Source organism: Pistacia vera, unplaced genomic scaffold (genome assembly GCF_008641045.1).
Source record: "Pistacia vera cultivar Batoury unplaced genomic scaffold, PisVer_v2 Contig294, whole genome shotgun sequence".
NCBI classification, from domain to species: domain Eukaryota; kingdom Viridiplantae; phylum Streptophyta; class Magnoliopsida; order Sapindales; family Anacardiaceae; genus Pistacia; species Pistacia vera.
In genome coordinates this window covers 519,431-544,238 of record NW_022196106.1, presented here as the reverse complement: position 1 = coordinate 544,238, position 24,808 = coordinate 519,431, and the positions used below count along the sequence as shown (strand labels likewise).

The 24,808-nt window shown below is 32.8% G+C and overlaps 1 protein-coding gene across 1 annotated transcript; it reads right to left on the bottom strand.

Annotated features, from left to right (window-relative positions):
- Positions 1-847: 847 nt before the first annotated feature.
- LOC116135102 (disease resistance protein RFL1-like) lies at positions 848-16,938 on the bottom strand. Its single transcript, XM_031420800.1, has 2 exons — positions 15,180-16,938; positions 848-977 (listed from the first exon to the last, which is right to left on the bottom strand). Exons 1-2 carry the CDS (start codon positions 16,861-16,863, stop codon positions 895-897), a joined length of 1,767 nt encoding a protein of 588 aa, XP_031276660.1. The 5' UTR covers positions 16,864-16,938; the 3' UTR covers positions 848-894.
- Positions 16,939-24,808: the final 7,870 nt, after the last annotated feature.

Here is a 24,808-nt window from a genome sequence, read left to right as displayed (position 1 = left end):
GAGAGCTTTGTTTCTCCATTTTGCAACCTTAAGCCTTCACATTGAATATATATACCATGATTTACATTATCTATTGCAATTTTCCAATTTTGAAACCCTGTCACAATGTTGAACATGTTTGCCAACCTGTTGCACTTAACCCACTTAAGATTTTAGCTTATTGAAGGACTGGTTGAGTTCACCATGTATTTCAATCAAGTTGGCAAGGTTCCAGATTTTAGTTCCTCTAAGTTTTGAATGTTAAGTTCGATGCCCCTTCCAATGTATTTAGGAGATACATTACTCTGATCAATTGTTAAACCTTCAACTCATTGAACCTCTGTCTCATGAGTTCACGAAACATTTTTCCAAACCGATGATATATAGAAACTCGGTTTTTTCAATTATCAAGTTCTTAAGGCAATCAAGCAATCGTGAAATCATAACCTTACCACCTGAGATCATAATTTTCCTTGAGTATTTTTCGTAATCTCAAGAAATGGTCACATCAAAACTTTTGATCACCTATTATTATTGTAAAGTTCGATAACTTTTTGAACAGCATGTTATTACAGGTAAAAGACCCTGGTTTGGGATAAAATTTCCAACCTATTAGTCTAGACAAGCTATTGTAACTCAGCAAGCTTGGCATTGCTTCTCCAATCCCCCATCATCCTTCAAAATCCCAAGCATAGAACTTGGAAATGTCACTCCTCTAACTTACAAAGAGCTGATATAACACCATGTGCTATTCGCTTTAGCTTTAGACAGCTTCAAATCTAATAGCCTCAAATGAATTAATTGGCTAAAGAGAGAGTATCTCCCTAATATTAGACCCACAGACTAAGAATTTCTAGTTGCTTAGATGCCCGATATAGATAAGTCACCCAACTTGCAAGATTAAGATACAATGTTTTAAGATTTGCAAGCAAAGAAAGTGACTCGGGAGTGGCAATATTGAGTTTCACTCAAGTCTAGAACTCTAAGATCTTTCATGCCTTGAAAGAAATTGTTAGGGAGAACCAATTCATGATTCTCTTGCAATAGTAAAGACTGCAACTTTGGGCATTCAATCCCTTAGGTACAGCTTTAATATTATTTGACATCAATGAGATACATGTGAGACTTTCAAATGTATCTCTTTCAGGCCACTCTTCTAAAACAATGCCAGCTTTCACCAAGATATTGGTTGTACTTAGGTGCTATTATATGTGCAACATCACTACAACATCATGCATTTTAACATACTCTCTCACCATATCTTCATCATAGTCATTTTCTTCATAATCAGAGAAAGAAGAGATAAGGGACTTACAATAGCACTGTGCTCTGTCTCAACATGTTCCATTGTGTCAACATTTTTGAACCACCTCAACCCACTCCATATCTCACTAAAACTGTATTGAGATTTCTGAAATCCTCTGAAATACTACAAAAGAAGAAAATGATTTCGCATCTTCACTCTCAATATTTGATGCTCAACTCCAAGATGAAATCACACTTCCTTGCAACCCTCGGATGTCTGTTGGGGTAGACTTTTGAGTTGTCGTGCCACGTCAGTCCAGACATCTTGTTTTTTTTCTTCAAAGCTTTGCTATGGTAACAACTGCAATGGCAAACCACCACATTCAGCGCTATCTCTCTGGCAATTGGGTTTAAATCACTGTTGTCAACACATGCTCCATTTCTCCTTAAAAGGACCCAAGATCTTCTTTTGATAACGTTGCAACCATAAATATCGGTTTGGCATCCATTTCGTCATACATCTCTGCTTCGAGAGTGAGCACAATCTTGCAACCTCTATGGTCATTCCAAAGGAATTCCAATCTTATCAGCTCAATTCTTCTCCAAACAGTCTAATTTACAAGCATCTTCTTCCTTCTTATTCTTTCCCAAAGGGACTTGCTCTGCTTCTCGCTAGTCGGCAATTTTTAAACCCACCGCAGCAATTTCCCCTGAATTTCATATATTTACGTTTGAGACACACGTTGTCCACACAACAACCATACGCTATCTTCCTTGCTGTTTGCCGATTTCTGTCACTAAGTGGTCTACCCACACCGCCCATCCCACACACTCCAAGATACTGACGTTGTCATCTCCAAGGCCTCCAAGATTTGCTTCATAATTGATTTCTGGATTCGAAAGTCCAGAAAATACCTCAGACGAGAATAATTCCTGGAGGAGGAGCAGGACGAGATACTTCTTCTCAACTTTCCATCTTCTAGAGCTGGAAATCCCAACTCTTGTCTTCGCCTCCTTACTGACTCTGTACGCGATCTGGGATTAATACACCACCCGTTAGCACCTATTGTTGCATGACTTCATCTTCCAAAAACTTTGCAGCTTCTGCAGGATTTATCAACTTCTGCCACCAGTTCGCACATCAGTTTCAATAATTCAAGATTCCTTTCAGCACTTCAATTGTCCTGTACCCTGCTCTGATACCTGCAAGTTTTTAGCTTGCTTTTCAACGCCAATGTTGTGTTGTTAGTGAACAAGAACCGAGTGACGGCCTGCTGCGCCGAACAAGCTCGTAGCTCAGCATGCTCCGGTAATGCTCCCAACAACTGAAGAAGCATATTCCATGGTGTTTTAACAGAAATCAACAAGAGAAATGATAAAGAAAACACAAGGTTTCAGTGATTATCAAAGTATGATCAGCATGAACGACTCCCTTTATAAGTCGTCTTATATCGTGCACTCCTCTTCAAAAAGATAACATTTATTGTTTACTTTTGATAAAGTTGTCTGCACTTAAGGAAAAAGAAGAAAAGATGGTGCATGATTATACAACAGACCTGTTAATTATTTTCTTGGTCTAGAGTCTAGACGTAGAAAAGATGGGCGCATTATCAAGGCATAATCCCTAATAATCTAATAATTATTATTTTTAAATGAAAAGTGAATCTTCCTATTAATTTGTTGATAACACTTAATGGTTCTGATCTTTACACATTCCAATTTTATGACTCTGATTGAGCATTCTAGCACGGGTTCCTCTGAATTCCATTACAATATCTGATTTTTCCGATCTGAATTCAAATTTACCTTACTTTAAATAAAAACTTGGAAAATATACAGATTCCATATTAGATTACAGTGATATAATGCACTAAATCGGTTAATAATTACTCCAAATTTTCTAAGAAAAACTAAATACAAAATGTTATAACATAAAATTGGAGTGTCTTCACCATAGATGTTTATACAATTTTTGGGTAATTAGGATTTTGACCGGCTAAATTATAGCCATATGATGAGCAGCTATGTCTCCTTCCAATATTTTAAGTACCTGAAAAATATTCAACAAAACTCATTGAAAATTACATTCTAATTTTATGACTAATTATAATATTCAAGAATTATAAACATAATTCTATCAACCTTAATTTAATTCTTGATTCCTCAAAATCACCGCATGGATTATAAATTCTGAACTATTGTTTACATTTGTAAGGATGTCAAAAGTTGTCTGCCACTAAGAGAAAAAGAGAAAGATGGGTGCAGGTTAATAATGTCATTTAGTAACTAGTACCGAGGGCCAGCTAGCTATTTGTGTCTTTGAAAACAAGAAGGAGACATGAGAAGGAGCAGATGGGAGGTGGGGTTGGGGGATTGTTAATGCATGTGGATAGTAAGACTAAAGGGGTTTTGTTGAATTTATGAGACCAAATATCTTTGGATTCCAACTACCCCAATAAAAACACGAAGTTGGTAAAAGCTATAAGGCCTAAGGCTTCGATAAGAGATTAATGATTCCTCGTGATGTGTGTGTGTTCATCATATGCCATTAGATACATTTAGAAATTATATTTATAATAATCCAATAACACTGATGGTTCATCATATGTCAATTGGATTATTTTGCGAACTGACCAATGACGAGTTATTATTGAGATTGAAAGAGGTATGAATGACTATTATTTGAGATTGTGAAAAGTTGAATGACCTGACGTTATTAATGAGATTGTAAAAGAGGTTGTGGGGAATTGCTCTTCTAGAATTTGCCCAATAAACTTCATTTTTAACAATCTAGGTTGATGACAGTGTAAGCTTAAGCCTGTAATTTATTTTAGAGTTTATTGACCTTTAATGGAAGGGTCTAATAAATTGATATAAATTAGCTAGATCCCCTTTCAAAACACGATTTACACTGACACCATTTAGACAAATGTGTATGTATAAATCTAGATGTGTTTAAAATTATGCATCATTTATGGGTATTGTAATATCATAAACTAATATAACATCAATTGTGGCATTTTATTTCATAATTAATTACAAGATTTAGTAAATAAACTCATTTTCTTCAGGTTTATCTATAAGAATCTATAAAGTTGTTCTGAACTGGATCTGTGAATTATTTTCTTGGTCTAAAAGTAGAAAAGATGGACGCTTATCAAAAGCAATATTTTTTTAATCAATAAAAAGACAAAGTTGGTAAAGCTAAAGGCCTACCTAAGCCTTCTGATACCTTACGCCAATTTCCTCTTTTCACATTTCATCTACAACGGAATAGAGATTAATGATACCTCGTGATGTTGTGTTCATCTCATCAATGCTAATTCTTCTTCCTTACCGGGAGGGTAGGTTACAGCCCAAGATCATTTAGCTGGCAAGGTCCATAAATGTTATCGTTATGGATTCGTAGAAATTTTGGAAAATTATATCTACAAGTAATCCAATAACACTTGAATGATCCCAAATTTGATGACTCTGCAATTTACTCTGTTTGACCATTTCAATTTTCATGCTCTGTTTTCCCCTGAATTTCCATTACAATTATAGGATTTAACCTTAAAGAAGGCATCCCATTTTGTGAACATGGAGGTGAAGGATCCTTTTTGAATTACAGAAAACTGAGATTCCTCACAATTTTACCTGCAAATTTCTTCCAATAAATAGTTTCAACACTCAAAACTCTTAAATTTGTAAGGAATGTCAAAAAGTTGTCTGCCACTAAGAGAAAAAGAAGGAAAGAGGGTCATGGTTACTACTTGGATCTGTGTAGTGGTTAATAATCCGATATGGTAGCAAAAAGTATATGCTAATATAAACATACATGCTATTTCGGTGAAAATTTTAATGATCAAAATTCAACAGACAATATAAATGGAAATGTTATCACAAACCTCTTCAGCTTGTCTGCTTTTCTGAAAATCATTGATTCTTTGTGCTACACATTCTTGCTCTGTGTGTTCCCCTGAATTTCATAACAATTTTTTTGATATAAATCTAAACAAACTATGTTGTGATTATGGTAAGGATCCTATAGAATGATCATGCTTCTAAGACCAGAAGAAAGAAAATGTCTTATAGTACAGATGTTTACAACGCTCAAACTCTTTATCACTCTACAATTGAATTGAGTTCTTATAAAACATCCCAGCTCTTGAATAGCTTAAATTGGAAATTTGACAGATCCCATCCAGTATCTCAAACCCAACCAAAACAGTAACAGTCGCCAAAAAAAAACCCAAAAAGCATCCGCAATATATATATATAAAACCGCGTCTATACTAAGTCAAGAACAACTTTAGCTCAGCAAACATTAACAGATTGATAAAACACAAACAACAAAATGAACACAGCCTGCTGAACTTCGAGGGCTAACTCCTCAATTTACCTAAATCTAAGCTTCGAGGGCTAGCTGCTCCCATTTTCCCAATTTCCTCTCGATAAAACAGTTCTCTCTTTATCCTTTTCCTTAATTCTCATTCATTTTCACACAATAACCGAATTTCCCTTCCTGACCAACCAATATAATGCCATCTGTCCCAGCCCAATATACTCCTCAATACTTTCTACAATAAGAATCTTCCTATCACCTCCCTTTTATCTGCGTGCCACTCCCTTACCTTTTCTTCCATACACCTTCATCATTGTGTTTTTATCAAATTCAACACTAATTCCCCTTTGGCGCTTCTTCTACAAAGCATAAACAACTCCAATTAATCCTATATGAAATTACTTTTAAGGTTTAATTTACTAGAAAGTAAACTAAATTCCAACATTATATTAATGTTTAATTGTAAAATTAACTTTTAAGGTTAGTTTGTTTGGGCATCTATATTAACGGTTATATCCAACCATATCTGCAAAATTGGTCTCGTTGATGTACTTCCGTAACCTTTGGCTTCCTAACGTTTGCTTCTTATTCTTTCCTTCCTGCATTCAATTACGTTTGATTCTTTTTATTGAGCTATTTACAACATTTTTCTTCTCATGATTTAGGTTATGTAAGCAATCATACTTAAAATATAAACAATAAAAATTCCAATCAAAGAAAATTTGCTAAGTTCGCCCCATCTGTTGAATCAAAATTGCTTCAAATCAATTGTGTACAAAATGTATTTTCATTTGGAGTCGCATTAAAGGGTTCGAATTTAAAAAAAAAAAAAAAAAATGCTAACATCTACTGAAAATTCTTATAGAATAGCTTTGATTCCACACCTTTAGTTTTGAAAACAAATTTTACTAGACACTAAACAGCTTATCCTATTTTATAGTCCCGTATAAATTATGCAATTAATATGTTAAACCATCAAACAAAAACAATAGAAATGAAAATTGACAACATTAATGTTAATTTCAAGACCACATTACTTAGCTACCTTTCTTCTTCCTTCATCATCATCATCATCACACCTTCTTCCTATTTTTCCTATTAGAGTGTTTGAAGAACTTTCCTTCGTTCTTCTGAGCAGCAATTCCAAAACACTCCAACTACGTTCATATAAGAATCCACTTTTACACACCAATTTCATTTTGTTGCGTAATTTTCAGAAACTCATCATGATCTACCGAAAAAAGTGCAAAGCCAACAGAAACTGAATCAAGAAAATACAAATGGGACAATCAATTAAGCTATTCATAGAAAGATAAGGGTAGACTTTCTTATCCACAAAATAAAAGAAAGATTTCAAATTCGAATAAGAATGCTTTGAATAATGCATAATCCACTACCTCCTTAAGAGCACTGATGTCCAAACAGCTCATCCTCTTCATTTCTCATCGTGCAACTTAGTCTCCTGCCAAACATTCATTTTAGCTCTCCATTGCCCACTCGGTATTTTACATCATACCAATCATAGCTTGTGAATTTTACCACTACGTGGCAGCAAACTGGCACAGCTTTCATCAAATGTACATCACATACATGTGCACAATCCAGGCAGGATTGACAATGTTTAATGTTTAAACTCCGCGTAAATGTTACACTTAAAAGTGATATAGACTATTTGTTCAAAATGACACGTACCTTCATTTAGATTATCGATTTTTATTTCTTATCACATAGTAATACTTTAATTACAAGTCAAACAACTACCAAAATTGAAACATTCATTCGGTAACGCTACCACTGTATCCTCAATTTGCACTAAGAATGCTACGCAACCAATTTCTTCTTTAAAAAAAAAAAAAAAATTAATGAAAATCATAGTCCTGGCAATTATGTTCTCCTGTAACTTTACATCTAGCAATGCAGGGAAAGCCACCATCCAACTCTCTCATTCCGGTACGTAACTTATAAAAATAAAATTTCCAACCTCGGCTTCCGTAACACTACCATTACAGCGGCGTAGTTTCGCATTACCACAACATAAGCACGAAGAAGAAACTATAGAAACCATTTCCTCTTCAGCTTGTCTGCTATTTTCCGAACAATGGATTTAATCTCTTCGTGCTGACCATTCAATGCTCTGTGTTTCCCCTGAATTTTCTGTTACAATTTCCTAAATGAATCTAAACAAACTATATATGTTGTGATTATGGTAAGGAATCCTATAAAAATGCATGAATCAAACAACTGAAGAAAGATAAAAGTTTTTACATCAATATTGTTCAAAAATATAACATTCCAACCACCAAATTCATTTATTTATCTACAATTATAGTTGTTAATAGACAATCCCTTAAGCCTTGCATATGTTTAGAAATGAAGAAATTAAACATCTCTCCTTTTGTGCTTTGCTCCGTATACTGTCTCATGTTAGCCTTCCTCTACACAACAATATTAACTAACTTAACTCATTGCAATACTGAAAAAAATTTGGATAAATTTTGGTGAACGTGATTCATACCATATTTTCAGGCAGTCCTTCGTGACTTCTCTGCGTCTTGCTTCTTATTCTTTTCCATGTCCTGTGTATTACGTTGATTTCTTTTATATTAAAGCTATCACTGAAACAATTGTTGCAATGTGAGGTTAGGTTACCCCTCCTCGTCTTCTTTTATCATTATAATCATAATAACTTTGCTGAGTTTGGTGTCAATTGTTTCTCCGTAACCAAGATCTTCATATTTGGACATCATAATCCAAGAGACTGCCAAAACTGGGAATTCAATAAATATGGCCTAGCTAAAATGACCAATGTTTATCCTAGACCTCCAAGGCGCAACGCGGACAAACTAGGAAAATAAACAATCCTCTATTTTCTGATGTTTCCTCATTTGTGATTATTTCATGTAGTTTTGAGCTCAACTATGCAAGGCTTCTAAGCTTCACAGTCTATTGACTAAGGACGGGCTGAAGAGGTTTTTCAATTTAGAGCAACCCATTATGTCATAGAAGTCACAGTTTCCCAAACTTGGCGAGTTGTTTGTCATCATTCCTCCAGGTGGGCTATACCCTTTTCCTCATATTCCTCTTCTCTTTCGTCCCGAAGATGAGATCTCCTCTAAATTCTGCAATCCCATAACCTATTTCTTCCAAACAAATAAGACTCTGCATAAAAGCTGGTGAAAATAGTTTTAATAACTTTGGGCTCTTTCCACACTTATGTAACAAATGACTTTGGAACAATGTTTTGACAACCTGTTGGCACTTAAGCAACAACTAACGATTTTAGCTTATTGAAGGACTAGGTTGAGGGTTCACCATGACCGTATTCAAACCAGTTGGCAGGGTTCCAGATTTGTAGTTTCCTCTAAGTTTTTGAATGTTAGTTTGATGCCCCTTCCAATGTATTAGAGAACATCACATTCTAATCACGTATTATTAAACCTTTCAACTCATTGAGACCACTATCTACAAGTTCATGAAACATATTTTCCGAACCACTGATATAGAGATATTCTGTTTTTCCCTTACCAAATTCTTAAACACATCAACGCAATCATGAAATCACTAACCTCATTAGCGGAGATCATATTTCCTTGAATATTTGATTGTCCTTCTTCGGAAAAGATCCTTCACATCGAAAACTTTTGCATGCATTTCTCATTGGCCCACAAGGGTTTTAAGACAATGCCTTAATATACTCTTCCTGGCAGCAATTCGGTCACTGCACGACAGCCTTCCCTGATCTGGAAAGACATATCAAGAACAAAATCAAGAGCATGCACAAACTAAAACGTTCAGTAAATCATCAATGCACCAAAGACCTCAGGCCTATGAATACAAAAAACAGGTAAATACATTTCACAAAACCATATATTGAAAATAAAAAAATTCAGGTGACTAGGTGAGCCAATCCAAGCTCTTCTTTTGTCAAACTAATGTGTTATCATGGATGATGGAACTTTAACGGTAGAGCTTCAGAACTCTATGCATTTGGTTTCCATGAATAAAACACAAGGTTAGTGGAGAATGGGATTTTTTATGTTAATTTTTGGTGAAGCAATTCAGTGCACATGAAGAGAGCCTGGAAAATTAGATGACATTAAAAGCCAGATGTTACAAGATGTTTTCTTTTTAAATAATATTTGGCACTTTAACATGTATTGCAGTTTTATCCCTTAAAAATCTGCAATGATTATATCCACTACAGCCCGTCCTAGGAAGCTGCAACCCTGTGGGAGGGGAATCATTATTCATGCAGGGGCCTGTATATTTATAGCAACTTCAGAAGGCCACATAATTGAATAATTGAATTAAAAGCATAACTAGAAGAAATTGAGTCATTGGCGTTACAAGCTCGCAGGATGTTGACGTTACCATTTTCAGTGGATGCCCCACCAGCATTTTTTTTTTTTCCAAAAATATTAGCTTGCAACCCCTTAGATACGATGACTTACAAGGAACAGATGTGGTTGAATCTCTGACTGAGAGTGGAGCGCCTTTACTGAATTCCAGATATGAATAATCTGTACGAGAAATTTATAAAATATAAAACGCTTTCATATAACAACGGTGTACAATCTATAGTGGGAGATCACTTTTAAAGTGAAGAACTCCAGATCAATAACAAATCAGAGAATGCTTACCATCATTTGACAAATTCATATCTGTGGGCCACCATAGACAGCTTTGTGTACTAGTGCCTTTTCTAACTTCCTCCTCTACCACTATTACCATTCTAAGTCCTTATTTCATTACCTCTACAACATTCAGTTCACAGCAGCATTAAAGTTGAGCTCGTATAAGGAATTGTCCTAACCTTCATATATTAATAACTTTCCAGAATTCATGAGATGACATCAAAACACCATGTGCTGCTATAGCCTAACCTGTCTGAGCTGCTTCCAAGCAATCTCTTCTTGGGTCATCCTCTTCTCCTCTCCTTCCCTTTTCCTTTTTATTCCCTAAAGATCGAAAAAATATAAAAGACTGGATAAACATTCATGCCAACTTATAGGATCACAAATTACAACTGTGACAACATTGTGGTGCAGAGAGTCTCTTCCGGTATTGAGATAGACAAACGTGGCACCAGAACCATAATTGGTAGAAACACAAAGAAATCAAGGGCCCAATAATGTAACAACAAATACCCTTGATGTAAGCCCATGATTGACTGGTGGTATAGGCCCTTAGTTTCAACTAAGAGGCCAAAGATTCAGGTTCTCACACCAACAAGTGTAAGTCAAATCATATATAAAGATACTCTAATAGTGTAGAACAAAAAATAAAAAATCTGCGAAAAGCAAACCCAACACCGAAAAACAGATGAATGTCTCATATAACAGAACACACTCACGTCTTCATCAAAGTCACTATCAAACTCATCGCAACCTCTGCCTCCTCTACATACTTTTATCATCTCTTCCTGCAAAAAAAAAAATAAATAATAATAAAAAATAAATAACTAAGTAACACACACACACACACACACACACACACACACATATATATTAGTGTGTCTAGTAAAAACTGTAGCACTTTGGAGTTAAAACCCCCATCCATCGTTTTTGGTAGAAAACTATGTTGCACTTATTTTTTTAGAAATGCAATTAAAAGTTAAATCACTCAGTAAGTGCTTTCCCAACATCTCTTTTAGCTGCTTTTATCCAAAAAAAAAAAAAAAACAAAACAAACAACACACAATTTTACTTGAAAGCTTCTTCTAGAGAAGCACTCCGACCACATTCATTATAAGCTCCTCTTGTTAACAGAAATTTCATTTTTGTTGCTTAATTTTCAGAACCAGATCATCGTGATCTACCAACGAAAAAGTTGCAAAAGCACACAGAAAACTGAATGCAAAGAAAATACCAATGGTGACAATCAATTAACTATTTCATAAGAAAGATTAATTGGTAGACTTTTCTTATCCCAAAAATAAAAGAACAGATTTCAAATTCGAATAAGAAGTGCTGAATAATGCATAATCCACTACCTCCTTAGAGCCATCCTGATTCCAACACAGCTTATCCTCTTCAATTTCATCATCGAGCACTTAGTCATCCTACAAATCATTCATTTTAGTCTCTCTCCCATCCCACTCAAAGTATACATCAATACAACCATAACTTATGAATTTTACCACTACACCGCCGCAACAGGCACAGGATTCATCACATTAACATCACATACATTACACAATCCGGGACAGATTGATATTGTTAAATGTTATAACCCACGCGTAAATGTTACAATTTAAAATGATATAAGACTACTATTGTTCAAAGAAATGAAACTGTACCTCCATTTAGATTATCGATTTTATTTCTTAACACATAGTAATAATTTCATTTCAATTCCAACAACTACCAAAAAAATGAAACAATTCATCAGATCACGCTACCACTGTATCCTAAAATCTGCACATAAAGGATGCTAACTGCACCAATTTCTTATCTTTAAAAAAAAAAAAAAAAAAAAATGTAATGAAAAATCATAGTCCTGGCATTATGTTCCTCGGTAACTTTACCATCTAGCAATGTAGGGGAAGCCACCGTCCCAAACTGTTTTCATTCCGGTCCCAGCAACCTACTTTTAAAAATAAAATTTTCCAGGCCTCGGATCCGGTAACCTACCGTTATACGTCCTAGTTTCGCATTAACCATAATATAAGCACGAAAAGAAATTATATGAAACTTACCTTTTTCCTCTTGTTGCTCGAGAGGCGCGGTCGAGAAAAACGACAGAGCATCTTCTTTGCTCGAGGTTTCTTCCATTGCCTCCGCTGCGGCTTCAACAGAAATTCTTTTTTCAGTTCTTTCGGGAAATACATGTCGAGCGCCTCGAGTGTCGCTTGCAGATGAAAATTTCTAGGTTTTCTAGTCGACTCTTCAACGAATTACGGAGGAAACTGACGGAAACGAAGATCAATAAGGAAGAGAAAGATCGAGAAGGAGAGCGAGAGGAAAAGAGAAGCTGTTTGGTTACCGAGAAACAGTGGATTTTTTGTAAGGGGTTTGTTCTGGAAAATATTAAAGACCCCCGATCTTCCTATTTTCATATGGACCCTTTAGTTTCAATGCTATCGTTGTCCCCTTAAATTTGTCTTTAATATCAAATTTACCCCTATGGTTTCTTACTAAAACATGTATTAATAATCAGTCAGTATACTGTATAAACTTAACTAAAATTTTTATTTTAAAACTAAATTTACTTTTATCAAATAATTCAATTCTTTTTTTTTTTTCTGCGTTTTCAAATAAACATATTGAATGCGTATTTATTTTTCATTTTTTCAATATTTTCAATATTTTTAAAAATAAAAAAAAACCAAAACAGAATTTCATACACACTAAACTTTAATTAACCACATTTTATTATATGTCATTGAATTAAGATAAATAATTGTTTTAATTGAAAAAAATTAATTAAAGTAGCCAAAAGCTCTCAATTCTTCATCTGTCATGATTTAAAGTCAAAATCTAACCAAATCTAAAAGATTTAATTTTCAGCAATTCAACACTAATTTAAGCCCATTTAAATTAGAATAACCAATTAATATATAATGTTAGATTACGTTTTCTGCTCTTTTATGATCTCTTCTCATGTAAAATGACTCTCCAAGGAGAGGAGAATTTTGTTTGATACATTACAGATTCTAATAATATATACAACGATATTCTTTTGTATCATATATATAATATTAATTAATATGTTACCAACAATGCTAAAACAGTGCTCGTGTTACGTACCTGTTCTCAGGGTTTTGAGCATTCTATGCTCCGTTTCTGCTTCCATATTGAGGTACCTGCATAAATTTAACAAAGTACTCATTGAAAATAAACCGGCAAATTATGAATAATAATATTTTAATAATTGAAACAATTAAAAGTATTGAGGGCTGATTAGGAAAAACCCTTATAGATTGTAAGTCCCTGCATAAATCAAGCATTCAAATTCCTTTGATTCCATTCATCATTTTCTTTTCTAGTAATGTGTCGCCCCTGCCCTATCCATACAAATAAATTAAATAGGTAGTTTATAATTAAATTTCGGTACCCAAATTCACCTATAACTGTGTCGAGCTCCTATTCTAATTGAACGTCAACCTGCCACCTTGCCGGACTGATATTCCCCACCTGTTTATGTATGATGAGACATAAATAATAAATTGCAATGAGAATCTTAAATATCCATATTACGTCAAAAGTACAAAGTTTGTAGATATACCCTTTTAAAAAATCTTATTTGTCCTGTTCAGCTTGTCCGACTATGGATTTGTCTCTTTGTTTTACTATTCAATGCTTTGCTTTCCCAGAATCTTCCATTCAATTTTCTGACATGAATCTAGCAAACATATATGTTGTGATTATGGTAAGGATCCTAATAAAACGATCATGAATCAAACAATAAAGAAAGAAAAAGTATTTTGCATCAAATATTGTTCAAATAGTACAACTATTACAACAATCAAAATTCCTTTATTTCTACAATTGATTGAGTTGTTATATCACATCCCTAAGCCTGCATAGCTTAGAAATGAAGAAATTAATTAAACATCATCTCCTTTTGCGCTTTGCTCCTTATACTTTCTCATGTTACCTTCCTCTACAAACTATTAACTAATTAACTCAAATTGGCATAACGATTAAAAATTTGGATCAATTTTGTGAAGTTATTCATACCATATTTGCAGTAGTCCTTCCACTTCTCTGCTGCGTCTTGCTTCTTATTCTTTTCGATTTCCTGCATGCAATTACGGTTTGTATTTCTTTATATTGAAGGCATTAACTCTTCTCATGGATTTTAGGTTGTTGTAGCATTCATTCTTATATATGAAATATTTTTGTATTCCAATGTTCCTCTAAGTTTTTGAATGTTAAATTCGATGCCCCTTCCAATGTATTTAGGAGATACATTACATTCTGATCATATATTGTTAAACCTTTCAACTCATTGATACCTCTGTCTATGAGTTCATGAAACATATTTTCCAAACCGATGATATATAGAAACTCGGTTTTTTCAATTATCAAGTTCTTAAGGCAATCAAGCAATCGTGAAATCATAACCTCACGAGCTGAGATCATAATTTTCCTTGAGTATTTTATCATAGTCCCAAAAAAATCCTCCACATCCAAAACTTTTGGAGCACCTATTATTATTGTAAAGTTCAATAGCTTTTTGAACAGCATGTCATTATCAAGCAAAAGATCTTGGTTTGGGATAAAAATTTCCAACCTAGTTAGTCTAGACAAGTATTGTAACTCAGCAAGCTTGGCATTGCTTCTCCCATCCCTCCCATCTCCATCAAGATCCCAAAGCATAGAACTTGGGAAAATGGACAGCTCCTCTAACTTAAAAAGAGCGGATATGACACCATGTGCTATTCGCTTTAGCTTTAGACAGTGCTTCAAATCTAATAGCCTCAAATGAATTAATTGGCTAAAAGAGATAGGTATCTCCCTAATATTAGACCCACGAAGACTAAGAATTTCTAGGTTGGTTAGATGCCCAATGATAGATAAGTCACCCAACTTGCAATAATTAAGATGCAATGTTTTAAGATTCGCAAGCAAAGAAAGTGACTTGGGCAGTGGCAATAGTTGAGTTTCTCTAAGATCTTTCATGCCTTGAAAGAAATTGTTAGGGAGAACCAATTCATGATTCTCTTGCAATAGTAAAGACTGCAACTTTGGGCATTCAATCCCATTAGGTACAGCTTTAATATTATTTGACATCAATGAGATACATGTGAGACTTTCAAATGTATCTCTTTCATGCCACTCTTCTAAAACAATGCCAGCTTTCACCAAGAATATTTGGTTGTACTTAGGTGCTATTATATGTGCAACATCACGTACAACATCGTGCATTTTAACATACCCATCATCATCTTCATTATCATCGTCATCGTCATCGTCATCGTCATTTTCTTCATGAATCAAGAGAAAAGAAGAGGTAAGGGAACTTACAATAGCATGTGTTCTGTGTCTAGCATCCTCCATTGTCTCAATATTTTTGAACCATCCCAAACCAGCTCCATATCTCACTAAAACTGTAATTGAGATTTCGAAATCCTCTGGAAATAAGCTACAAAAGAAGAACAATGATTTCGCATCGTCACTCTCTATATATTTGATGCTCAACTCCAAAGATGAAATCACACTTCCTTGCAACCCTGGGATGTCTGTTGGGGTAGACGTTTTGAGTTGTCGTGCCACGTCAGTCCAGACATGCTTGTTTTTATTCTTCAAAGCTCTTGCTATGGTAACAACTGCAATCGGCAAACCACCACATTCAGCGGCTATCTCTCTGGCAATTGGGTTTAAATCACTGTTGTCAACACATGCTCCAGCTTTCTCCTTAAAAAGGACCCAAGATTCTTCTTTTGATAACGTTGCAACCGTAAATATCGGTTGAGCATCCATTTCGTCGCATACATCTCTGCTTCGAGAGGTGAGCACAATCTTGCAACCTCTATGGTCATTTCCAAAAGGAATTCCAATCTCATTCAGCTCAATTCTTCTCCAAACATCGTCTAATATTACAAGCATCTTTTCTTCCTTCTTGATTCTTTCCCACAGCAAACTTGCTCTTGCTGATTCAGGATGATCCGAAATTTTTTCGAAACCCAGCATCCGAGCAATTTCCCCCTGAATATTCATAATATTTACGGTTTGAGACACAGTTGTCATCACTACAACACCATATCGCTTATCTTCACCTGCCTGTTTGACGATTTCTGTCACTAACGTGGTCTTACCCACACCGCCCATTCCACACACTCCAACGATACTGACGTTGTCATCTCCCAAGGCCTCCAAGATTTGCTTCATAATTGATTTTCTGGATTCGAAAGTTCCAGAAAATACCTCAGACGGATAAATAATTCCTGGAGGAGGAGCAGGACGAGATACCTTCTCAAATTTCCCTTTTTCTTGGAGCTGAGAAATCACAAGATTCTTCTTGTTCGCCTCCTTACTGAATCTGTAACGCGATCTGGGATTAATACACCACCCGTTGAGACACCTCTTGTTTGCATTGACTTCATCTTCCAAAAACTTTGCAGCTTCTGCAGAGATTTTATCAACTTCTGCCCACCAGTTCTGCACATCAGTTTCAATAATTTCAAGATTCCTTTCAGCAGCTTCAATTTGTCCTTGTACCCTGTCTCTGATACCTGCAAGTTCCTTAGCTTGCTTTTCCAACGTTCCAATGTTGTTGTTGTAGTGAAACAAGTAGCCGAGCTGACGGCCTGCTGCGCCTAACAAGCAGTCGGTAATGCTCGCAACAACTGAAGAAGCAATTTCCATGGTGTTTTAAAAGAAAATCAACAAGAGAAATGATAAAGAAAACACAAGGTTTCAGTGATTAACAAGAGTATGCATGAACGACTCACTTTATAAGTCGTCTTCTATGTGGGCACTCCACTCCAAAAAGATAACATTATTGTTTATTTATTAATTTGTTACAAATTTTAGACCACACATGTAAAATCAAGTCAAGAAAGATAGGCGCAGACCATTTATGTGAACTCAAGTTAAAGCAATAATGCATGGACGAAAACACGAGTAAAATCAAGTTTAAAAAGATAATGCAGAACGACTCACATTATAAGTCGTCTTCTATGGAACACTCCAGTCCAATTTTTTTTTTAAACTGATACAAAAGGCCCAAGTTCATTTTATCTGGGCAAGGTCCATAAATGCTATGGTTATGGATTCGTCGAAGATTTGTGTTGTTTGAACCCATTAAAACTTTCTCGACATACCATTATCGAATTCACAAAATGGAAAATTGTGAGGTTCCAAACACGTACATTTGGAAAATTATATTGATAAATAATCCAAGTTCTGATCTTTACGCTTTCCATATATAGATTCCAAATTTGATGACTTTACAATTTACTCTGTTTGAATATTCCATGCTCTGTTTCCCCCTGAATTCCCATTACAATTATCTTAATTTCACCTTCAAAAAAGGCATCCCATTTTGTGAAAATGGTAAGGATCCTGATAAAAAGATCCTTTTATCAATTACAAAAACTGAGATTCCATCACAGTTTTACATTCAAATTTCTTCAAATAAATAGTTTCAACAATCTAACTCTTAATTTAAATAGCAATTGATAGTGGTGTTGGATTGATCAATTGGTGTTAGAATCAGGTCAGGCTTAAATGACGGTTAAGTAGGTTTGGTGGGTGGTGATGGTTAGGTAGAGTGAAATAAAAAATTAAGAACAATATAGTAATAGCACAAATCAGAAGTCAAAATTAACTAACAGTGTTAATTTAATGGTGAAAATTTAGAATAAATACAACCAGAGTATGAACTTGAAATTTCGTTAAACCTCGAATAGGAGCATGTTGTTTGCTCAATATGAAGTGGTCAAATGATCCCAAGTTCCACACAATTTACTACCTAAAAAGTTTGAAAACGATAATGGATCGCCATTTGTCTTGGTGAATACGACTATATGGTGTTATTAATGTTATTTCGTATAGAATTTTGGACCACCACAATATTTTTTATTCTATAATATATACTTGGGACCACTGGGAGACATGGTCACCCTACCTAATATGATATGATGTTTGGCCCGAAAACTCCAAATCAAAAAAAAAAAAAAAAAAAAAAAAATGATATGATGTTGTTGACGTTATTTTATTTTCATACATAATTTGAGTCCACTACGAATATTAAGCAAATATGTTTACTAATATACTTAGGACCACTACGAGAAGTTATCACTTCATCTGATGTGATGTTATTCATGTTATTTCATATATAACATATTAACATATACTGGAGACCACTCCGAATATTACGAAGTTACCACTATCATATATTTAACAAATACTTTAGTTTATTATTGAAAAGAAAATTACAAACATAGCCACAAACAAATAACAAGAACTATTAACAATTCATCTTTCTTTTTGTTTTTTTGTTTTTTTTTTTTTTCTTCCTAAATAGTTTAATATAAGAGGTTGTAAAAGATGAGCATTTTTTTACAATTAATTATTTAAATACTTATTAAATGAATATTTCCGCTAATAGATTAGTTATATTTTTATGACATTATTTAACCAAAAATAATTAAATAATTAAATCTAGATTAGGAGTCATCCACAATTATAATAAATTAATAAAATAACCTATTAAAAAGAATACTTGTTTAATTCTATGAAATTTATAAACTCCAACAAATATAGTTGTAGCATTTCCTCGTAAGAATATATAAATAAAAGCAAGGTAACATGAAATTGCGTGATTATTAGATTTCAAGGAAATCAAGTATATAATCACTTTTATTTTAACTTTGTGTAAAAAGCATGTTGATTAAAGGAAAAAATAATAATAATAATGTTACATGTAATAAATACAATATCCAAAATTCTCATTTCAAGGAAATTTTTTATCTTTTAGGTACCAAAATTTGTGAAGGAAGGTAACTATATTCTTTTTAATAATGTTATAGATTGCAAAAATATGTCTTATATTATAATGTAGAGTAATATTACAGCTACCGAAGATTGCATACCGAATCTGTACACCGAATGATGTAGCAAAATCCTGACTGTTGATTTATTATCAGTTAATATTAATCAACGGTCTACGTCATTCGATGCACAAATTCGGTATACAACTTTCGGTGGTTCTATCATTTTCCTATAATGTAAGACACAAAATAATCTAATCATTAATGATATACCAACAGAGGTGTAGTATAACAATTATGACCCATAGTATTGGCTTTACAATACACAATGTAAAAACCAGTTTGTGCGTATCTCAATTAATCTTTTAGAGTTTAAAATTAGCAATTGAGCTAATCTCCTCAATATCTACACTTATTAGCAACCCAAATAAATTAAATTAAAAGTCTCTTAAATAATACACTTAAAAATCCTAATTGATCTATAAATCTCATAATGGTGGTAATCATTACAAAATTTGGAATGTAACGAGATTCATTAAAGTTTTCATCCCTTAGACTTGGTATGTAAGCTATTTAAAATATTATAAATATAAAAAAAAAAAAAACAATAATTAATAGCAATTTCTCTTTATAAAATGCGAGAAAAATGAGAAATTAAAGATAACGACAAAGTGGAAACGTTAAAAGAATAAACGCAAAGTTATCTCGTAGGGCCCTCTTCTAAAGCAGTTCCATTCTTTTATATTGTTTATTGAACCGGTCCCCACCTACCTAAAACTTTCCACCAGGGCCACTCGATCTACCACATTAAAGCATTAACATGACAGTACAGGGCTAATATTAATCTAACCTACCGGTGACGCTCAATGACGAGTGAGGCCCCTAAAAGAAAAGCTTGACATTGATTCTTTTGTTTCGTATTTAACACGTTGCACCAACCTTTACTCACAATTCACAAACAAAACCCGACCCTACTCAATTGGCGAAGTCAAGAAATTATATTTGAAAACATCAAAACGTTATGTTTACTGATGGGACATCAAAATATAAAAATATTATTAAGTACAGGCCGAAATCTAGATCAAAGTTTGATCATCAAACCCGTGGTTTAACAAAAATGTCATCATTTCACCCATCATTAGTCTTCATCTACAAGAATTTCCCCTTATGATAAGACCTGCAATTGAACCGAACACGAACACGAACGAACAGTCTCATTTGAAACTCATTTGATAAGCATATTTGATTGTTCAATTTCGTATTCAAACTCAAACGAACACAGAATGGTTGTTCGTGTTCATTCGATTAACAAAAGATCAGTTCGTGTTCGTTCAACTAACTCGTAAATACCTGTTCGAATAACTCGTTCGATAACTTGTAAATACCTGATCGAATAACTCATTCGAATAAAAAATATATACCAACTCATTTGAATAACTGTCTACATATATGTTTTGTATCAACATGTATAAATTTATATTGGTATGAGGGTTTATTGTAATATATGATCAATACAAATGTGTGATTAATTTATGTTTAATTAAACTATTATGTTATTAAATTTATCATGCTATATATCACTTGATTATACAATATGTTATTTTCATAAATATGTCATATTATATTTAATTAAGCTATTATATTATTAAATTTGTCATGTTATATATCACTTAATTATACAATATGTTATGTTCATCAATTTACCATACTATATTTAACAAAGCTATTATATTGTTAAATTTGTTATGCGATACATCACTTAATTATACAATATGTTATGTTCATCAATTTACCATACTATATTTAACTAAACTATTATATTATTAAATTTGTTATGCTATAGTGCTATATATCACTTGCTTATACAATATGTTATATTCATCAATTTGCCATACTATATTTATTATTTATTAATTGAAATACTATCTTATAATATTTAATTATTGATTACATTGGAAAAATATGAACCAATTATGTTATTAGATTTACTATATTATATATCATGACTTGATTATACAATCTATTATATAATTAAATTTGTCATACTATGTATCAAAATAATTTATTACTTTTTAATTACAATGCTATATACATATATAATTAATTATTGATGACAGTTGGAAAAAAAAAATCCAAACATATTATATATATATAAGAAAAATAAAAGTATCATAATATTTTATTATTGATTACCATTAAAAAATTCATCCAAACTAAACCAAATATAGTATAAAAAAGAAAAAAATATAAATTATAATAATGCATACAATGTTTTTCGAACATAAACGAACGAACAATCGAACAGATTATTTGCGAATGGATGGATCAGTCGGATGTATAATATTCACGAACATAATCAAACGAACAGCCTATGTTTGAACTTGATTGAACATATTATCGAACGAACATCGAGTTGTTCGCGAATTGTTCGGTTCTTTTGCAACCCTACTTATGACCAGCTGTGACTATTTAAATATCTTTTTACCCTTTAAAATCAAAGGTTTTAAAACCTGACCTAGGGGACGACCTCTTCAGGTCATCAGGTCACCAGATTGGCTGCTCGAACCAGTACAATTGCCAGATCGAACCATGATATCATCACGCTGATATCAGCGTGATGATGTCATTCTGACATCAACATGACATGGAAAAAATAATAAAATAATGAAAAACCGATTCAACCGTTTGGTTGAACTGGTTGACCTGACGGTTTGTAGCCAAAAATCGATCTAATCGCAATTCAAACTGGGTCAATTGCAAATTCCGGTTTTTTAGTCAAACTGACCCGACTTGATTACCGATTCAATCGATTGAACCGGCTGGGCCGGGCCAGGTTTTAAAACCGTGTTAAAATCTATATTAGAAGCAAATTGACAAATTCTTTATAATCCCAAATTAACAATATTCACAAAACAACCACATATATTTCAATTTTCATTCATCTACACCCTCTTCCTCATTTCTTTCATTTTCACATCATAGTACACAAAATTAAAACTTTACATCATCAACCACCTTATTATATTTGAATGGTTACAAGTGAACATTACTATTATGAAACCACTTATAAAAAAAATCCTTTTTTATTTTAAATTTTAAGTTTATTTCGTATTTTTACTAAGAGTTCAATTTAGGAATTTAGATTGTAAAATTATTTACTTATTATTTGTAGAGAAAATTATTGTTTAATTGAGAATATTCAATATTATTGATTTACTTTCTTTAATAAATAGATATAAATAGATTTATTATACTGCAAATTTCATGGTTTTCAAAATTATTTTGTATTTGTTTATTTCAAAATCGTATTGTCTTGTATTCAATATTTTTCTCATGAATTCTCGAAATCTTTATTCTATTTGGAAGATATATTGCTCATGACTTTGAATTTAATTCATGAACGACTGTCGATAAAACATATCTAGCGCTTACCTAAATTCACAATTTTTTATATCTCCAAACACATCCCATAAAAATTTATTTGAAACACAATCCAACCATAATTTATTTTCTAAGTTTGATTCATTTTCACTTTAGTCCTATTTGTGGTTAAAGGAAAATAAATAAGCCTTATATGCCATAATTAATATGTTTAACGAATCCAACCGTAACAGTTATGATCCAATCAGGCAGGGCTGTCTCAAGTATATTTGAGGCCTGAAGCAAAAATCGAAAATAAATATGTTTTGTTTATTAAATAAAAATAAAATTATTAATTAATTTTCATAGTAAAAATACTTCATCAAAATTTCACTTAAATGTATATACATTTAGTATTATATTTGAAACTTTATAAATAACTGATAGAATTTGAGATGAGTCTGACTTTTCATCTAATAATGTCTTTTTGAATTGGAGGGGATGGGCTTGAGTAAGCCTATATGTTGGGTTATGCCTGTTGATGGCTCTAACTCCTCACCCGTTGTTCAAATACTCAACTCAATTGAACTTAGCTCAGATATCATGAGATAACTTGAGATGGGTTTGACTCCTCATTTAATAAGACATTTTTTAATAGGAAGATAAACCCCTCTTATAAACTAGTAGGCTTAAACATGTTTAGTCGGTATAAGACTAACAATAACCTCGTTGTATAATATAAGTTTAAGAATTATAAAAAAAAAAAAAAATTATAAACACAACAAAATAATGATGATACAATTCCAAAGTAATAAATAATAATAATAATAATAATAAAGAGTATAAAACAACAGATTCATGGAATGTAAAATAATTTTACCCACATTGCCATCCCTAGTAAAATTCCTCTGAAGTCTAAACAAATTTGAAGTCGAAATTTTTTATGTAAAACAGAAAAAATTTAATAAGCGTATTATTTACCTCATGCTACCTAGATTGGGGATGATTTAAACAGAGAAATCTTCATCAAATGGTTGAAAAACTTTGTTTAGTTACTGTAATAGTAGTTAGAAACAGAAAATGTCAATTTTGTGAAAGGATTTTAATAGTCACAAAGGTAGGATGACATGTTATGCATGTATTTATTTGTTCTAATACCATCTCCAATGCCAAATACTAGAACGAATGAGTATAATTTTTAAAGCATTGATGTTATTAATATCATTTAAAGATTGTTGTGAGTTATTGGAGGAAACTTAAAACACTTTTTGAGTTTTAAATTCCAAAAAGAAATTTTTGTAAGTGACCGATTTTTAGTTTTAGGTGGAAAAAAATGCATCAAATCAAGTTATAGATGAAAATGGTCAACACATATAAGGGTAAAACATGCATTGATATACACCATTGTGATGGCTGATGAATTCGTGGTTTTAGGTTGGATGAAGCCCTGATAGATGCATGCCCGTTTCCAATACTAAGATAACGAACGAAAAATCTTTTTTGCATATAAATTGTTGTAGGTTTATAAATTATGATCGCTAACTCACTAAATTCTTAGACTCTTCACCCATATTACTGCAACAAGTTATATGAAAATATGAAGTTATTAATATTTGCATATGCAAATTTTAATTGTAAACCAATAGCTGTAGTCCTGGACCTAGAAAGTTCTTATATATATCTGCAGCTTTATAACACTATGATCAATTTTGTTTACTGAAAACACATTTTTACATTATTATTCCTTCTCAATGCTCTTGAACAATATGGCTTGCTATTTTTTTTTTTTCAAGTTAACCTTATTATCACATAGATAATAAATATCATTCAAGTTAATGCTATCACTTATGTGTATTATGTAATTAGTTATTAATTATCAAAAAAAAAAAAAAATTGCATCACATCTATAAAACTATCACATAGATAATAAATATCATTCATGAGAAACATAAAACTGTGTATAAATATGAACCAAGTTTTTTATAAGCCTCAAGTTAAAGATGGTTTAGCTATTATTCAGCCCACCGAAAAAAGTATTATAGTCTTCTCCTCATGTTTCCATGATAACCTTAACTTAGATTGGTGAAAAATTAATTGTAGACGAGAAGAGTACTGCTATGTTTTATTTTCTTCATGTTGTTTCCTATATATGTTTTTATTACAGGTGAGCAAACTAGAGACAAGTACTTAATGGTATATGTCAGTACCAGCTAACAGAAAAATTCTACTATTTATTAGTTGTAAGAATTGATAATAAAGAAAATAGCATATTCATGGGGTAGACATTTCAGTAGCTAATTTTAGAGCTTTAGGTTTCATAAAATTGTGTAAGACAAGATCTCAACATTTATTATTATCTTATTCAAAACAAGGTTGGAGGGGTTAATTCAAAATCTGTAAGTTTGAAAATTTTGAGAAAAGAGATTTAATAAGAGTATTACTTTGTTACCAATGGA

Coding starts and splice junctions, on each gene's coding strand:
- LOC116135102 (XM_031420800.1), bottom strand. CDS start 16,863: ATGGAAATTGCTTCTTCAGTTGTTGCGAGCATTACCGACTGCTTGTTA. Junction 978..15,179: donor CCCTAACAATTTCTTTCAAG/GCATGAAAGATC, acceptor ATTTCTTTCAAG/GCATGAAAGATCTTAGAGTT.